This window comes from Chiloscyllium punctatum, chromosome 11 (genome assembly GCF_047496795.1).
Source record: "Chiloscyllium punctatum isolate Juve2018m chromosome 11, sChiPun1.3, whole genome shotgun sequence".
NCBI classification, from domain to species: domain Eukaryota; kingdom Metazoa; phylum Chordata; class Chondrichthyes; order Orectolobiformes; family Hemiscylliidae; genus Chiloscyllium; species Chiloscyllium punctatum.
Genome location: NC_092749.1, coordinates 25,674,002 through 25,691,869, shown reverse-complemented (window position 1 = coordinate 25,691,869; position 17,868 = coordinate 25,674,002). Strand labels below are relative to the sequence as shown.

Sequence of the window (17,868 nt, the reverse complement as noted above, 5' to 3'; positions counted from 1 at the left end):
ACAACAAAGACTTCTCAGTTTTGTAAAGGTAGGTTATGAAGTGTCTATTATTAAGATAGAAGCGAATGAGCTTAAAGGGGATCAGGGAGGAATTTGCCAAGGGCTGCCGTCAGGGTGGTCCTAACCTGAAGGTATTTAAATTACTGGTCGCTCAACCTCGGTACTGATGTGATTGTTGCATTAATTGGAAGCAAAAAAGTAACCTTGGCAGAGCATTCAGAGACTCTAAAAATACCTACTCCTTCTCTCCACAAAGGCTGCATTAGAGAAGCCAATGCAAAAGTTTCCTGATGATATTAACAGTCACGTTGCACTTGCTGCTGATATCTCGTTAGACTTGGATTATGTAAAGCCCCATAGATTTTGGATCTACTCTAAACATTCCTTACATTATTTACTGTCAAATTTGATATTTATGTTCCTATTAAGTGTCTTGGAATGTTTTATAATGTCAAATGTGTTACTTAAATGCTACTTTTTGTATCATAACTGTCTCCAGATGCTAAAATGTCACAGATGAATGCTACAAATAAGGTACAACAAATAACATGGTGATGCAACTTCTTGCCAACAGAACCTTGAACTAAGTGATGACACTTTACTGAACTCGATTAAACTAGCAGACCCCAAGGAGCAGAATGTGCCAGACCTATGTGCAGAGGAGCTTGCTGTTATTCTTGCTAACTGGTGAGCATTTTCCGGCATGTGGATAGACCTATATATTTTGTGATAGTTTGTACAAGAAGGACGGATTGCACCTAAATTGGAAGGGGACTAATATACTGGCAGGGAAATTTGCTAGAACTGCTTGGGAGGATTTAAACTAGTAAGGTGGGGGGGTGGGACCCAGGGAGATACTGAGGAAAGAGATCGATCTGAGATGGGTACAGCTGAGAACAGAAGTGAGTCAAACAGTCAGGGCAGGCAGGGACAAGGTGGGACTAATAAATTAAACTGCATTTATTTCAATGCAAGGGGCCTAAAAGGGAAGGCAGATGAACTCAGGGCATGGTTAGGAACATTGGACTGGGATATCATAGCACTTACAGAAACATGGCTCAGGGATGGGCAGGACTGGCAGCTTAATGTTCCAGGATACAAATGCTACAGGAAGGATAGAAAGGGAGGCAAAAGAGGAGGGGTAGTGGCATTTTTGATAAGGGATAACATTACAGCTGTGCTGAGGGAAGATATTCCTGGAAATATATCCAGGGAAGTTATTTGGGTGGAACTGAGAAATAAGAAAGGGATGATCACCTTATTGGAATTGTATTATAGACTCCCCCAGTAGTCAGAGGGAAATTGAGAAACAAACTTGTAAGGAGATCTCAGCTATCTGTAAGAATAATAGGGTGGTTATGGTAGGGGATTTTAACTTTCCAAACATAGATTGGGACTGCCAGAGTGTTAAGGGTTTAGATGGAGAGGAATTTCTTAAGTGTGTACAAGACAATTTTCAGATTCAGTATGTGGATGTACCTACTAGAGAAGGTGCAAAACTTGACCTACTCTTGAGAAATAAGGCAGGGCAGGTGACTGAGGTGTCAGTGGGGGAGCACTTTGGGGCCAGTGACGATAATTCTATTCGTTTTAAAATAGTGATGGAAAAGGATAGACCAGATCTAAAAGTTGAAGTTCTAAATTGGAGAAAGGCCAATTTTGACGGTATTAGGCAAGAACTTTCAAAAGCTGATTGGAGGCAGATGTTCGCAGGTAAAGGGACAGCTGGAAAATGGGAAGCTTTCAGAAGTGAGATAACAAGCATCCAGAGAAAGTATATTCCTGTCAGGGTGAAAGGGAAGGCTGGTAGGTATAGGGAATGCTGATGACTGAAGAAATTGAGGGTTTGGTTAAGAAAAAGATGGAAGCATATGTCAGGTATAGATAGGATAGATCGAGTGAATCCTTAGAAGAGTATAATGAAAGTAGGAGTATACTTAAGAGGGAAATCAGGAGGGCAAAACGGGGACATGAGATAGCTTTGGCAAATAGAATTAAGGAGAATCCAAAGGGTTTTTACAGATATATTAAGGACAAAAGGGTAACTCGGGAGAGAATAGGGCCCCTCAAAGATCAGCAAGGTGGCCTTTGTGTGGAGCCACAGAAAATGGGGGAGGTACTAAATGAATATTTTGCATCAGTATTTACTGTGGAAAAGGATATGGAAGATATAGACTGTAGGGAAATAGATGGTGACATCTTGCAAAATGTCCAGATTACAGAGGAGGAAGTGCTGGATGTCTTGAAATGGTTAAAGGTGGATAAATCCCCAGGACCTGATCAGGTGTACCCAAGAACTCTGTGGGAAGCTAGAGAAGTGATTGCTGGGCCTCTTGCTGAGATATTTGTATCAATAGTCACAGGTGAGGTGCTGGAAGACTGGAGGTTTGCAAACATGGTGCCACTGTTTAAGAAGGGTGGTAAAGACAAGCCAGGGAACTATAGACCGGTGAGCCTGACCTTGGTGGTGGGCAAGTTGTCGGAGGAAATCCTGAGGGACAGGATGTACATGTATGTGGAAAGGCAAGGACTGATTCGGGATAGTCAACATGGCTTTGTGTGTGGGAAATCATGTCTCACAAACTTGATTGAGTTTTTTGATGAAGTAACAGAAAAGATTGATGAGGGCAGAGCAGTAGATGTGATCTATATGGAATTCAGTAAGGTGTTCGACAAGGTTCCCCATGGGAGACTGATTAGCAAGGTTAGATCTCATGGAATACAGGTAGAACTAGCCATTTGGATACAGAACTGACTCAAAGACAGAAGACAGAGGGTGGTGGTGGAGGGTTGTTTTTCAGACTAGAGGCCTGTGACCAGTGGAGTGCCACAAGGATCGGTGCTGAGTCCTCTACTTTTTGTCATTTACATAAATTATTTGGATGCAAGCATAAGAGGTACAGTTAGTAAGTTTGCAGATGACATCAAAATTGGAGGTATAGTGGACAATGAAGAGGGTTACCTCAGATTACAACATGATCTGGACCAGATGGGCCAATGGGCTGAGAAGTGGCAGATGAAGTTTAATTCAGATAAATGCGAGGTGCTGCCTTTTGGGAAAGCAAATCTTAGCAGGACTTATACACTTAATGGTAAGGTCCTAGGGAGTGTTGCTGAACAAAGAGACCTTGGAGTGCAGGTTCATAGCTCCTTGAAAGTGGAGTTGCAGGTAGATAGCATCGTGAAGAAGGTGTTTGAAATGCTTTCCTTTATTGGTCAGAGTATTGGGTACAGGAGTTGGGAGGTCATGTTGCGGCTGTACAGGACATTAGTTAGGCCACTGTTGGAATATTGCGTGCAATTCTGGTCTCCTTCCTATTGGAAAGATGTTGTGAAACGTGAAAGGGTTCAGAAACGATTTACAAGGATGTTGCCAGGGTTGGAGGATTTGAGCTTTAGGGAGAGGTTGGGATCAGGCTGGGGCTGTTTTCCCTGGAGCGTCGGAGGCTGAGGGGTGACCTTATAGAGGTTTACAAAATTATGAGGGGCATGGATAGGATAAATAGGCAAAGTCTTTTCCCTGGGGTTGGGGAGTCCAGAACATGAGGCCATAGGTTTAGGGTGAGAGGGGAAAGATATAAAAGAGTCCAAAGGGGCAACTTTTTCACACAGATGGTGGTACATGTATGGAATGAGCTGCCAGAAGATGTGGTGGAGGGTGGTACAATTGCAACATTTACGAGGCATTTGGATGGGTATATGAATAGGAAGGGGTTCGAGGGATATGGCCCAGGTGCTGGCAGGTGGGACTAGATTGGGCTGGGATATCTGGTCAGCATGGACAGGTTGGACCGAAGGGTCTGTTTCCATGTTGTACATCTCTAGGACTGTATGACTCTGTTATCCTCTCACTGTTCAACATTGATAGAAGGAACCAAGTCGAGTAAAACTTTTAAGTTTATTCATTTCTGTCAATATTATGAAATGTAAACTCAGGATCTCCCAAGACAATATAGAGTGAGCTAATCATAACTCATCAGGCAATTGATGCATTTACTAAAATAAACGCAGGTTACTGAAGATGCTGGAGGTCTGAAGTAACAATAGAGGGTGCTGGAGAAACAAAATTAATGTTTCAAGTCCAGTATAACTTTTCCTCAAAACCAAAGAAGTCATATTGGACTTGAAGCATTAACTTTGTTTCTCTCTCCACAGATGTTCCCAAACTTGTTGGGTTTCTCCATTGCTTTCTAATTTTATTGGTGGGATGACTATTTGGTTGTGTTGATGTGAGGAATCAATGTGACAACTTAGTATCTTGGATTAACATTGGTGGGTATATGACCCACCTGATCAGGTACTCAGACCAGAAGACCACAGGTATAATACCAATACCTTAAGCCAAATTGGCCCAAAGCAGCTCATTGGCTTTCCTGCAACTGTTGGCAATATTCCTGGGTTAGCAAGCAAGAAAAGTAAATCAACCAGAGGTCTACTTCTTTGAATTATTAGTATGTATCGATTCCTGTTTTTCATGGCTCTCCATATGTCTTTGTTGGATGAAAGCAGGACCAAAATTGGAACAATGCTGTTAAATAACCTGACAGTACTTAGTGTGAAGGGTACCAAAAATTGAAAGCAAAACAGTGTATTTTAGAAATACTGAAACACTGCACTACAAAGTGAAGTCAGGCCATTTATAATTTTTACAAAAAACGTGAAAGGTGTGAGCTTACAGTTTGAACAAAAAGTTTCACTGTAACCTAGGGGATGAAGTATGTTTTGTGATAAATTCCTTTTTATTGTCTACAATTTGTGTGGTTGGAGCCAATACTGAGCCAGCATTGTAACATGCAGAGGACCAAATCGTTCCAATTGCTACATTCATGCCTTACCACTGGTCACTGCATTTGGATTTGCCAAGCAATAAGGGCAGGACACATTGCAAAGTTTTCATTAAGTGACAGTGCTGGGTCACTAAAAAGCAGCTGCAGAGTCACAGTCGGTTGATGAAGAAGGGCTAAGGCAGAGGTGGGCTGCATGTAAAGTATAATGTTGAGATGATTTAGGCCATTGACTCTTTGTAGTCAGAACTCAGGAAGAAATTCTGAGTCTTTAGGTGCATAATTAATTTGGAGCTTAGTTAGAGATGAAGAATAGTTGGATAACTGCAGTCAGAACTCAGGAAGAAATTCTAGGATTCTGTAGACACCTAACCTCTGGTATTCAGCATTAGGTGGAAGACTGTATTCTCAGTGGGCTGGAGATGAACTATGATGGTGCAGTGTGGCTGGTGCGAGACGAGTGCCAATCTTGATGGACTGCAAGAGATTGCAGATGGTCACTACCCATGGAGCATGCCTAAGGTGTTAGGAACTGCAGGTTAAGATGGGAAGGCCTGGAGGAGTAAGCAGTGATCGGGAGCTACCAAGCACCTGATCTGACTTCCATGTCAGGAATAGGCACCTCCTTCTATTTGTGTGAAAACTCCATGTAAACGAAGCGATAATAGATCATAACACAATGTACGCACATGAAACGGGCTTTGTGGCATTTACTAGCAAGAGTCTAATCATGTCATTCAAATCTTGGCTTGAAAACCAAACACTACTTCTCAATGTCAGGAATCTTAATTTTTCTGATCTCAGCATTTTGGTCCAATTGACTCACCATTGTCCTTACCATTTAGGTGCTGCAAAAGTTTGGCCACTCTCTGTTCAGCACTAGGAAATTTATATGGATTTTAAAAAGTCTCTAGCTGTTGGATAGTTATGCAGAATGGCACAAAAGGAAGTACCCTATTTGGTTCTGTCGGATGCTATGTGATTAAAGTTTTTCAACCTTTATATGTGTGGAGCCGCAGGAGATGGGGGCGACACTAAATGAGTATTTTGCATCAGTGTTTAATGTAGAAAAGGACATGGAACATATAGAATGTAGGGAAATAAATGGTGACATCTTGAAAAATGTCCATATTACAGAGGCGGAAGTGCTGGATGTCTTGAAACGCATAACAACGGGTAAATCCTCAGGATCTGATCAGGTGTATCCTAGAAGTTGGGAAGTGATTGCTGGGTCCTTGCTGAGATATTTGTATCATCGATAGTCATAGGTGAGGTGCCAGAAAACTGGAGGTTGGCTAATGTAGTGCCACTATTTAAGAAAAGTAGTAAGGACAAGCCAGGGAACTATAGACCAGTGAGGCTGATGTCGGTGGTGGGCAAGTTGTTGGAGGGAATCCTGAGGGACAGGATGTACATGTATTTGGAAAGGCAAGGGCTGATTAGGGATAGTCAACATGGCTTTGTGCGTGGAAAATCATGTCTCACAAACTTGATTGCGTTTTTTGAAGAAGTAACAAGGAAGATTGTTGAGGGCAGAGTGGTAGACATGATCTATTTGGACTTCAATAAGGCGTTCAACAAGGTTCCCATGGGGGACTGGTTAGCAAGGTTAGATCTCATGGAATACAGGGAGAATTAGCCATTTGGATACAGATCTGGCTCAAAGGTAGAAGACAGAGGGTGGTGGTGGAGGGTTGTTTTTTAGACTGGAGGCTTGTGACCAGTGGAGTGCCACAAAGATCGGTGCTGAGCCCACTACTTTTCATCATTTATATAAATGATTTGGATGTGAGCATAAGAGGTATAGTTAGTAAGTTTGCAGATGACACCAAAGTCGAAGGTGTATTGGACAGAGAAGAGGGTTACCTCAGATTATAATGGGATCTTGATCAGATGGGTTAATGGGCTGAAAAGTGGCAGTTGAAGTTCATTTTAGATAACTGCAAGGTGCTGCATTTTGGGAAAGCAAATCTTAGCATGACTTATACATTTAATGGTACCTTGAAAGTAGAGTCACAGGTAGATAGATAGTGAAGAAAGTATTTGATATGGTTTCCTTTATTGGTCATAGTATTGAGTGTAGGAATTAGGAGGTCATGTTGCAGCTATACAGGACATTGGTTAGGCCACTTTTGGAATATTTCATGCAATTCTGGTCTCCTTCCTATCCGAAAGATCTTGTAAAATGTGAAAGAGTTCAAAAAAGATTTACAAGGATGTTGCCATGGTTAGAGAATTTCAGCTAGAGGGAGAGGTTGAATAGGCTAGGGCTGTTTTCCCTGGAGTGTCGGAGGCTGAGGGGTGACCTTATAGAGGTTTATAAAATCATGAAGGGCTTGGATAGGATAAATATTTTCCCTGGGGTGGGGGAGTTCAGAACTAAAAAGCATAGGTTTAGGGTGAGAGGGAAAAGATGTAAAAGAGACCAAAGGGGCAACTTTTTCACGCAGAGGGAGGTACGTGTATGGAATGACCTTCCAAAAGAAGTGGTGGAGTCTATTACAATTTGAAAGGCATCTGGATGGGTATATGAATAGGAAAGGTTTGGAGGGATATGGCCCGGGTGCTGGTAAGTGTGACTAAATTATGTTGGGATATCTGGTTAGCATGGACGAGTTGGACCGAAGGGTTTGTTTCTGTCCTGGACATCTCAGTGACTCTATATAATAGTGTCGATATTGTTTTATAAGCTTGCAGAAATTCTATCTATTGGTAAACATCATCTGTGATGTTCGCTTGACATCTTGACTTTCACAGTGCAATATATTATCTCCAAATTATAACATCCTAAACAACTCGATGATTGGGTGGCATGATGGCTTCGTAGTTAGCACTGCTGCCTCACAAGGCCAGGTACCCAGGTTCACTTCCACCCTTGGGTGACTGTCTGTGGAGTTTGCACATTCTCCCCATGATTGCATGGGTTCCTTCAGGTGCTCCATTTCCTTCCACAGTCCAGGTGTGCAGCTTAGGTGGATTGGCCATGGAAAATGCAAGGCTACAGGTTTAGGATAAGAAGTGCTCTTTGAGGGTTAGTGTGGACCGATGGGCCGAATGGCTTGTTTCCACACTGATTCTATGAACTATTTTCCTGACAGTCTAAAACAAACTGCATCTGGTCTACAACAAGAGACTGCATCTGGTCTACAACAAGAGAGGACTTGCATATATGTGGTGCATTAGCAGGAACATTTCAAAGTACTAAATACAATTAATTACTCTGGAATTATGCAATTCTTACATACAATCGCAGCAACTATTTCAATTGCAAAAGTATCCCCTAGATGATAATACATAAATCATCAGTTTATTTATTTCATTGGTCATGCAGTTTGAGTGAACGACCAGGCTATGAGGTGAATTGTCCTTTAATCAATGGGAATATTGCCTGAACCACCAGAACAGACAGACTGAATCTTACTTCAGCCGCGATGTGAACTGCACTGCTCCCTTTGAATGTTCAAATACATATCACTTTCAAATTCTGGAGCAGTGCTTGAGTTCAGTTCTTCCAATTACTTGATATGGCTTGAGCCAAATTGACAAATATCGTGATCAGCAATAAACAAGTCAGAGTTTAGTTAGTGACCTTGTTTACTGTTTCTTCAGTTGATTTTTAATGTTACTGATGACCAAACAGATGGATAGCAATTTAGTGACTACTTTCTCATCACTGATTCTGCTGGTTTTGCCAAGATTTTAGTTACCAATTCTTTGGCTCATTGTGCTCATCTCATCTGATTATGCTGATATGACGTACTTGGTCTGTAATGCTATATTAAGGTATATGTTGACAATTTTATAAAAACATTGTGAAATAAAGCAGTTTGGACATGATCCATCAGGACATGAGTGGCTTACTAGTAATTTCAGCTTGAAAATTCAGCACAATTCTGATCAGATCTTCGCAAGCAGAATAAAGACAGGAGGTTGGCAGTATAATGTCAATCGCCTTTGTCATACTGCAATCCATCCTCTCAGTTTTTTATTATTAGCCATGCCTCCTTTTAATAAAAATTGAGAGCATGGCAGTAAAGATTTTTTTTATCTTAAACATACACACAATCAACTTTGGGAACTACTATAATGCTTGTGCTTTTATAGTGATCTAATCTAATTCCAGAAGGTTTTGGCCATTTCTGTTGAGATTTTGCACATTACTACTAAGTTTGGTCAGTAAGGATAATTTTCTTCAGCTAAGATAAATCTAAGCATTATTTGTTGAACTATGAATTTTGTTTTCTCTTAGGTCAATGCATTCAGTATAAAACATTAAGGTTTTATATTTATGAAAGTCTTCAGTCACAGTTTGTCATTTTATCTTGTACATTTCATTCTTGTCGCATGCAGAGTTTTTTTTTCTTGACCATACCTGAGCTCGAGCTTGAAGATTCTCTGTCTTATGTCACAAGGGCAGTTGAAGAGGGAAGTTATGGCATGCACAGCTCCTGGTTAATGATGTCATGTTTCCTCAAGGGGGATGAGGCTAATTCATCTGGCAGGTAGCAGATGTTTAGATAACCTTTCTGCCCTTTAGTTTTCCTTTCCAGTTGAGTTAATTGCCAGTTTTTGTAGACCATATGGATGGAACATGTGTTCTTAGTTCTGTTGGAAGCAAGTGTGATCATATACTGTCCAGATGGCCTTGACTTTAAGGTGACCTCAAAGCTGAGTTATGAAATGAGTAAGTTACCGCTGCGTAAGTTGCCATCTACATCATTAAGGAATTGTTGGTAATAAAGAAAGCAATTTACTGAAAATGCGATCTGTTCTTGATGGAGTATCAATTTGGAAAAAAAAAATTTATTCCCCCCTTTACTTCTATAAAGGTGGAGAATTCTTCCTGCAGTAAGGTTCCTTGTGTATCCACCTTCCAGTACCTGAGCCAAATGATCACGTGTGGAATTTTACAGTGGTATAATATGAATTTTTCCATCTGCATTTTTGCATCATCACAGTGTGTACCATATGCTTAATGTGTGTAGATATCCTCCTGTTGCATTGTTCTATGGTCACCTTTTCAGTTAGGAAAATGTATTTTTTTTTTAAATGAGCAATATTGTCTTGACAGGCCATGTTCTCCACAATTCTCCTCATGTTTGTATTCTCTGAGGTATTGCTGTGCTATAGTATTGAGGCAAGTATTATTTCTCCACTCCCCACCTTATTGCAGATCCAACCTTATAACTTGGCACCGCCGTCATGACCTGTTCTACCTGTCCATCTTCCTTCCCACTTATCCACTCCACCTTCCCTTCTGACCTATCACCTTTACCCCCACCTCCATCCACCTATTGCACTCTCAGCTACCGTCCCCCCAACACCATCCCCCTCCCATTTATCTCTCCACCTAGGCTCCCAGCCTCATTCCTGATGAAGGGCTTTTGGCTGAAATGTGGATTCTCTAGCTTCTCGGATGCTGCCTGACCTGTGCTTTTCCAGTACCACACTCTCGACTCTAATCTCCAGCATCTGCAGTCTTCACTTACGCCTTACAAATTTCAGTCCCAGTTTTTCATAACTCTACATATAAGCTGCATTCTTAAGTTATCGCATTTTGCTTTCTTGGGAGAAAATTATTTTCATTTGCTCTTAGTTATCGAATATGGTGGAGCGTTTATAGAAACTGGGGGCCTGATGGATAAATAGCTCACATATTTCCCAGTGTCTCAACTTTTGAGTGCCTGCTCTCTCTACTTTTTATCCCTGTGCAGAATAGTTCCTTTTTCTTGCCCATGACTTGCCTCTAATGTTGCAGTCAAAATATTGGGGCTAACCATTTGGGCAGTCGGAAAGATGAAAGGATGTTCCTCTGCCTAAGTATTGGTGCATTGCCAATCCATTGCTCTTCTTAAGTTAGCAAAATATTTGTTGGAGTTACTGTTGCAATGAACATTTAGTCCAAAGCAGTGATTCAGTTGACAAAGGTAATCTCTGTCCAAGCTAAATAGAAAGTCTGATTTGATTTTTGAGCTGTGTTAACTAATCTGAGCTGAGGCAGTCATAAAGCACATGGCATTGCACCTAAGCATTTCTGGACTACGGAGAGGAACTAATCCAGGCGACTGCTTCTGATGACTATTCATTGCCTGTGGTTGTCTATGGTCCTTGATGGAGAAGAGATTGGATTCACATCAGTGGAATTTCCTGAAGCTGAGAATTTCAGTTGGAGGAGGTACCATGAGGTATCACTCAGCTGAACACTCGACCTTGTGGTATAACTGCACATGTCTTCAGGAGATAAGGAGGGATGAAAATTGACAAAAGTAAACTAAGCAATTTTTACCTCGGGTAGAAAGTTGATTTTGGGCGGGCTCCATTACAGACAGAAAGGAAATTGTGAAATATTAACTTCTTTAGCAATATACATTTTTATTGTCTTGCCATTAACATTTTTCTCATGTAGTTTTTCCTGTAAATGATACCTTACAAACTTGAATCTATTATATATACCTTATAGGGTTCATTGGTATCAGTCATTTGCAAAAGTAGTCTGAGCATCATATTTTTACTTTGTTCCATTCACATGGAATGATAGCATAACCCTGGGGTGAGACAATAGTACCTCCTTGTGATTTGAACAGATTATTTATTAGTGCACTTTTTCAAACTCTGAAGGTGGATTGGGGGCCTCAGGAGACAATGTCAAGTACAATTCATTGAATATGTGAACATACAGAAGGAATTGTTAACGGATTCAGTTAGTTATATCAATATAGTAACTAAACTTGCATTGTTACAAATATACTGACAGTGCTACCTGCCCCACTATTGTGGGTCATCTTGATTGGCTTTAAACAAAATAGGATATTTCTCAGAGCCTGGTTGCGTGTCTCTGACCCTCAATTTTTTAACTGTCTAATATGAACACACATGGACAGGGATTCAAGATTTTCCAGTGAATATGCATGGTGTGTTTTCTGTTGCTAAGACAGGTCAACAAATTTGACTATAGCCTATGGGGTAACAATGTGATAGCTAGCCCATTATCAATGATTTTTCAGTTTAAACCCCTCACTTCTGCTGTTAAAAACATTATAAGTAACCACTTCCAGTATAATGTCTCTCCCTGATGAAAATGCAAGTAACAGGACATAGACAAAGTTTCATCGTGAGACTATGGAGAGATTTATAAACAATGACCAGGATTTTTAAATTCTCCTTTGCTGATCTTTCTGTTTTTTGTTTGCTTCACAAGGAACAATACTTTGGTAACTTCTTTGCAGGACATTTTCAAAGACAATCTACATTTGGTTTCTCCGGTGTAGAGGAGATTATATTCTGAGAAGTGAACACAGTTTTATTAAATTGAAGCAGGTACATATAGATTGCTATTCCACTTGGAGTGTTTGAGGCCTTGGATGGGGGGGAAGAGAGTGTCGATCAATCTTTTTGATTGACACCTACAGATTTTTGAGGGGTGAAAAGAAACAATGTGTAAAGTTTAGAGCTTGCACTTTTATTGAATCTCACGTTTGTCGTGCCTTGCTGAGTGAAACTGCAACACACTTTTCTCAAGAACTCTTCAGCCACTGGGAAAAGGAATTTGAGGAGGATCCTTGCAATAGTTTCCCTGTGGCAGACCACAAGGAGACTCAATTATGATTATCTGAACTTGCTTTTGTATCCATCCTTGATTATATTCATGATCACTCAAACCACTCCTGCTGGGTAGGATATGCTGTTTGTACACCTGACTCCTGAAATAACAATTCTATCTGGAACTCAATCACAGCAGAAGCCAGAAGATCCATGAAAACCTTTGAGTGATGTCTGCAAAACATCCCGAAAGAGGTCTAACTGGCTCATAGAGACCTCAGACTTGTGACTGACCAAAATAGAGGTTTATTCAGTCACACCCAACACACTTGAGACAATTCACTGGGGACATGCAGAAATGAGGCTAAGATTATCACAGAGAGTGCACAAAGCTCTGATCCCTCAGCTGCCAGAGTCCTCCCCCTCGTAGTGCTAAGAGGGAGGAAAAAGGGTAAAAGCAGAGGTGTATGAAATAGATCAGACACATGTAGTTGAATAGTCTGGTGGCTGTCATTGCCAGGTCCACATGAATAACAGCTACATGTGCCGAGGTATCACAGCATGACTAATATTTGTGAAAATGCATCCATTAAAGAGTCAGTAGTTTTGGCAGAGAAAAATTAGAGGGAAGAGAAGGATAGAAGAGGAAAAGCCAAAGGTTATATCTGGGATTTTGAAAAATATAGAAACAGAAAGCAGTTGCAGCCTAGATTTTAAACCAACAGAAAGTTAGCTTTGTACTTGTAAGAAATTAATTTCCTAAAATTACTTTCTCCCCTCCATGATGCTTGTTGAATTGAAATAGTGAATATAATGAAGTCATTTTGTGCTTTTATTTTTGTAACTATTTGTAAAATGTTGATTTAATTTCCATGGAAACTTGAGCCCCCTCCTGCTTTCTGAACAGCCTACTTGAAGCTCTGGTGTCCTTTCAGGCTTTAATGAAATTCTCATTTCCTGCATCACTCTCATCAACTTGTCAGTTATTATAAGCATGCATAGAGAAAACATGTTGTTTAATAACAGGGACTTGAGGTGATGAAATGTTAAGAACAAGTTAATTCTACACTGTGAGAACCAATTCATAGATTAAATGCCATGACATCATGGTTTTCAGTATGAGACGTATTGGTTGTGGGAGACAACCCTCCCACCAATCCTTAAAAAGGGATGAGTCAATTTTGTTTTATTGCTTTTGGGTAAGGGAACAGAAAATGTGGAATCTCTGTGCTAACAAAATTTCAAACAAATCTTTGTTCTGTTTACTTAATTTTCAAAAGGGCAGTGTTGTTGCATTGGGCATTGTATTCTCAAGAAAGAATACTGCACTTATCTAAACAAGAAAGCTTTTTCAAAGAATTGCATTTTGTGGAATTAAAATTTGGGGTATTAGATTATTAGGAGAAAGTGAGGATTGTAGATGCTGGAGATCAGAGTTAAAATGTGTGGCGCTGGAAAAGCACAGTAGGTCACGCAGCATCCGAGGAGCAGGAAAATCAATGTTTGTAGCCCTTCCTCAGGAATGTGGCGCAGGGAAAGGGGCTGAGAGATAAATAGGAGAGGGATGGTGCTTTGGGGGGGAGGTAGCTTGGGAAAGTGATAGGTAGTTGCTGTTGGGGGGCCTGATAGTGATAGGTCGGAGTGGAGGGTGGAGTGGATAGATAGGAAGGAAGATGGGCAGGTAGGACAGGTCAAGAGGGCGGTGCTGAGTTGGAGGGTTGGATCTGGGTTGAGTTGGAGGGAGGGGAGATGAGGAATCTGGTGAAATCGACATTGATGCTGTGTGGTTGGAGGGTTCCAAGGTGGAAGATGTCATTTTTCCTCCAGGTGTCGGGTGGCTAGAATTTGGTGGTTGAGGAGGCCCAGGACTTGCATGTCCTTGGTGGAGTGGGAGTGGGAGTTGAAGTGGTCAGCCATAGAGCGGTGGGGTTGATTATTAGATTATTACCCTTGCCCTCTTGCTTAGTAAGAAATTTACAGTGATCAGCTTCTCAGGTGACCTTAAAGACAAGACTCATCAGTTAATTTTCCATTGGGATCTAAATGGACCTTATGTGTAGTGCAGATCAAGTGGAAGGAGATTTGGATGTGATGCTTTAACATGAACCAAACCAGAAGAGACAGTGGTATTCACATTTGTGTTGAAAATTGCCCCCTTCCTCCTCACCGTGCTCATTAAACACCATTAAACATTTTCCATCAGTTACTGACGCTCCTGTTTCATGTTGTATTGAATTTGTGGTAATGGATAGCATTTGATTGATTTTACTGTGTGAATGTCATCACGCCCCACACTGAGTGCAGGAATGTGCGTTGCCTGCACCAAATAGACCCAGAGCTGAAATTTAAATTCCCATTTGTACCTTGAATGTCAGTTGAACAAGTAAGTGTGTATCCTTCATCTGTGCTTCTCAGCCACGAATTTTCAAATTGTGCTTGCTTTTCTGAACAATAAAATTGGGTTCTGCTTTATTTTTCACATCACATCTGGATATTTGTAGATTAGAATTACATTAGAGCATTTTTGGAAGGTTATAGATCTAATTGGATGTCTGATAGAGGATAATTCTATGTTCTTAACCCAAAGAATGTAGTGAAATCTGAGATTTATTCCCTGTGAGCCAAGTGTATGTAGACTTGTCAGCAAGTTATACTTTATACAACTCCATTGAAAAGAAGGAAAATTTTGAGGCTGTTTTCTTTGAACTAAGTTGTTTTTAATATTAAATGGTCTGTGGCAGTTAAGATTTTTCCCTAACATCTTTCTTATGTTTCCAGTTAGCCAACAGTTTCCAAGAGTCAGAGAAAGTGAGGACTGCAGATACAGGAGCTTAGAGTCGAGAGTGTAGTGCTGGAAAAGCACAGCAGGTCAGGCAGCATCCTCTGATGCTGCCTGACCTGCTGAGTTTTTCCAGCACTACAGTCTCGACCCAGTTTCCAAGAGTCGACTGAGTCGTATGAACCAAACCTGCATTTTGTTTTTGTTTGGCAGGATACATGTCAGCATTGCCTCAGTCTAACAAACAACTCTGACTCAGTTATTAGAGAACTCGTTGGATGTATACCTCAGCTGTTTTGCAGCTCTTACACCATTTTCTACTTCAAAGAGCAAACCAACAACCCCTTCCCTTTGATTTGTTTTTGCATGTATCTCCTTTGGACCACATACACTTACAGAAGACGTTTGTGCTCCTCTGCAATCGTCATGTTCCATTGGGCTGAATTGAGCATTACTCTGCCAAATCTACATCCACCTCATTGTTCTTCGTGAAATAACAATCCATTGGGATAATCTGTAAGATGTAAAGTTAATGTTTACACTTAACATTCGTGGAATGTTTGGCAGGTGTTCTTGGCAGTTGATTGCTCCCTTTTATAGGACCTACCACCATCATTTCAAACCCTTCCAGTGAGCAGATATGACTGGTCTTTCTCTCTCTCATGCAGAATTCCTGAATCCTCTGGATGCATGCATGTCTTTTATATGGGGAAGGTAACCTTATGACCATTGCCTGGGTTGAATAACTTGCAAGAATGTTTTGGTGTACAATGTTAAAAATCACACAACACCAGGTTATAGTCCAACAGGTTTATTTAGCAGTACTAGCTTTCGGAGCACTGCTGCTTCACCTGATGACACCCCATTCCAACACCGGCTCCTCAAATCATGAGTGTACAATAGTTGAGGAGAAAGTGAGGACTGCAGATGCTGGAGATCAGAGCTGACAATGTGTTGCTGGAAAAGCGCAGCAGGTCAGGCAGTATCCAAGGAACAGGAGAATCGACGTTTCGGGCATAAGCCCTTCTTCTGAAGAAGGGCTTATGCCCGAAACATCAATTTTCCTGTTCCTTGGATGCTGCCTGACCTGCTGCGCTTTCCAGCAACACATTCTCAGCTCTGTACAATAGTTGAGACTTGTTCAGAAGCAGGGATGATGATTTCTGTAATTCAACACACTATTCATTGTTCCCCTGTTAATCTCTCACGTTGCAGCCACATGGACAATTTCAATACTTTTTTTTTAAAATTGGAATTTCGGCAATGTCTTGTACAAGGAAATTGATGTTTTCCTGTGTCTCGAATTGAAGTATGTCACCTTGCCAGATACTTCAGAGATTGCATCCATGGTATTTCAAAAATAAGTATTTCACAAAAATTTGGAATGAAATCTTGTAGGTTTTTTAAAAATCTGGTTTTGTAATTTGTTTCTAAGTTTGATGTGCTGTTGTCTCATCCCTGGCTTAAATCATTTGAAATAGATGTATAAGGATTCCACAACCCAGCCCAGACACTCTACCTCTTTTAGTTTCCCTTTAGTATAATGCTATGTTTGTCTCTGTTCTGTATCCTACATGGCTCAAATCCCAAAGTGGCCAGAAAAATCAGGCAACAGCTTTTACTTTGTTCTTCTAATTTTGTTTCCTCCTATCCTGAAAATGAGGGCTTTATTTTACAGTTGTGGTATGGAGGGTGAAACTGTCTATGTTTGTTGTTGTTACTCCTCTGACACACTCTCAGATTTGTGGATTTCAAACATTAATAGTTAAATATGAAAATCCAAACGACTATCAATGCAGTTCTACACTTCTACGCAGGATATGCTGTTAAAGTTCCTCCAGCCTTTTTACTATTAGAAATGATTGAACTGACAAGAGCTGTGTTACACTGTAGTTTTTCTGTAACAAAATCCTTGAAAATATCCACACTTTCTTTAATAGATATAACTGGGAGTTTTAATGGTGTGTTAAGTTCTCAGTAATTGTGAGCAACCTCTCTGGTCCTGAAAACTATTACCAATGGAATTTTAAACTCCTCCATTATGAATTGGCGACATGCTTTGTTTTTTTGGGGGGAGGGGCTGGTGGGGGCTGTGGGAGTTTCATTTTATTTTCTACTGTAACATTATATATATCCCAATTTTCATTATACTTAATAAGTTAATATTATAAAGTGAAAGATAACAATGCTTGTGTCTGAGAATTCTTTAATATGATACCACTTATCTTGCTTAATGTATTTGCGGTTGCTTTGATGTTTGGGGATCCCTTTGATTCAGCACCAGATACATATCAGTATTTCTAGGTTCAGTGCTGAGGGTTGGAACTTCACGGTTGACTCCAGTATCCAGGCTGATAATTTGTAATCAAGATTTTTAGAGAGAAACTGTTTAAATGAAATCTAACTTGCAGAGACCGTGAAGTAGAAATTCAAGAGAATCCTTCATTCTCTTAGAATAAAATGGAAAATTGACTAACTTAGCCACTAAGTCATCAGATGAAATCTTGTTGAGGCTATAATTGGCTCCTGTTCTCCGCCCCCCGCACCCACTCCCCCCCCGCACCCACTCCCAATGGTTCCTGAATTTTATGAATTTATAGAGAACAAAATCTCACGGACACAAGGCTTGGCTCAACCGCAAACATTTTTTTAAATTAAAGTAAACCTAATGTTGTGATACAAAGCCTCTAACCTGGTCTAAGTGATTAGTTTGTTTGATTTTAATCCCTCCACAATTTAACCTAGGCTCCCAACCAAAACACACAA

At 40.6% G+C, this 17,868-nt stretch overlaps 1 protein-coding gene across 1 annotated transcript in view; it reads left to right on the top strand.

The window, feature by feature from the left end:
- The window catches only part of ttc27 (tetratricopeptide repeat domain 27), a 220,596-nt gene that overhangs the window by 58,718 nt on the left and 144,010 nt on the right, over positions 1 to 17,868 (top strand). The window contains exon 8 of the mRNA XM_072580509.1: positions 575 to 687. Coding sequence (XP_072436610.1) covers positions 575 to 687 — 113 coding nt within the window. The remainder of the gene's footprint in view (positions 1 to 574; positions 688 to 17,868) is intronic.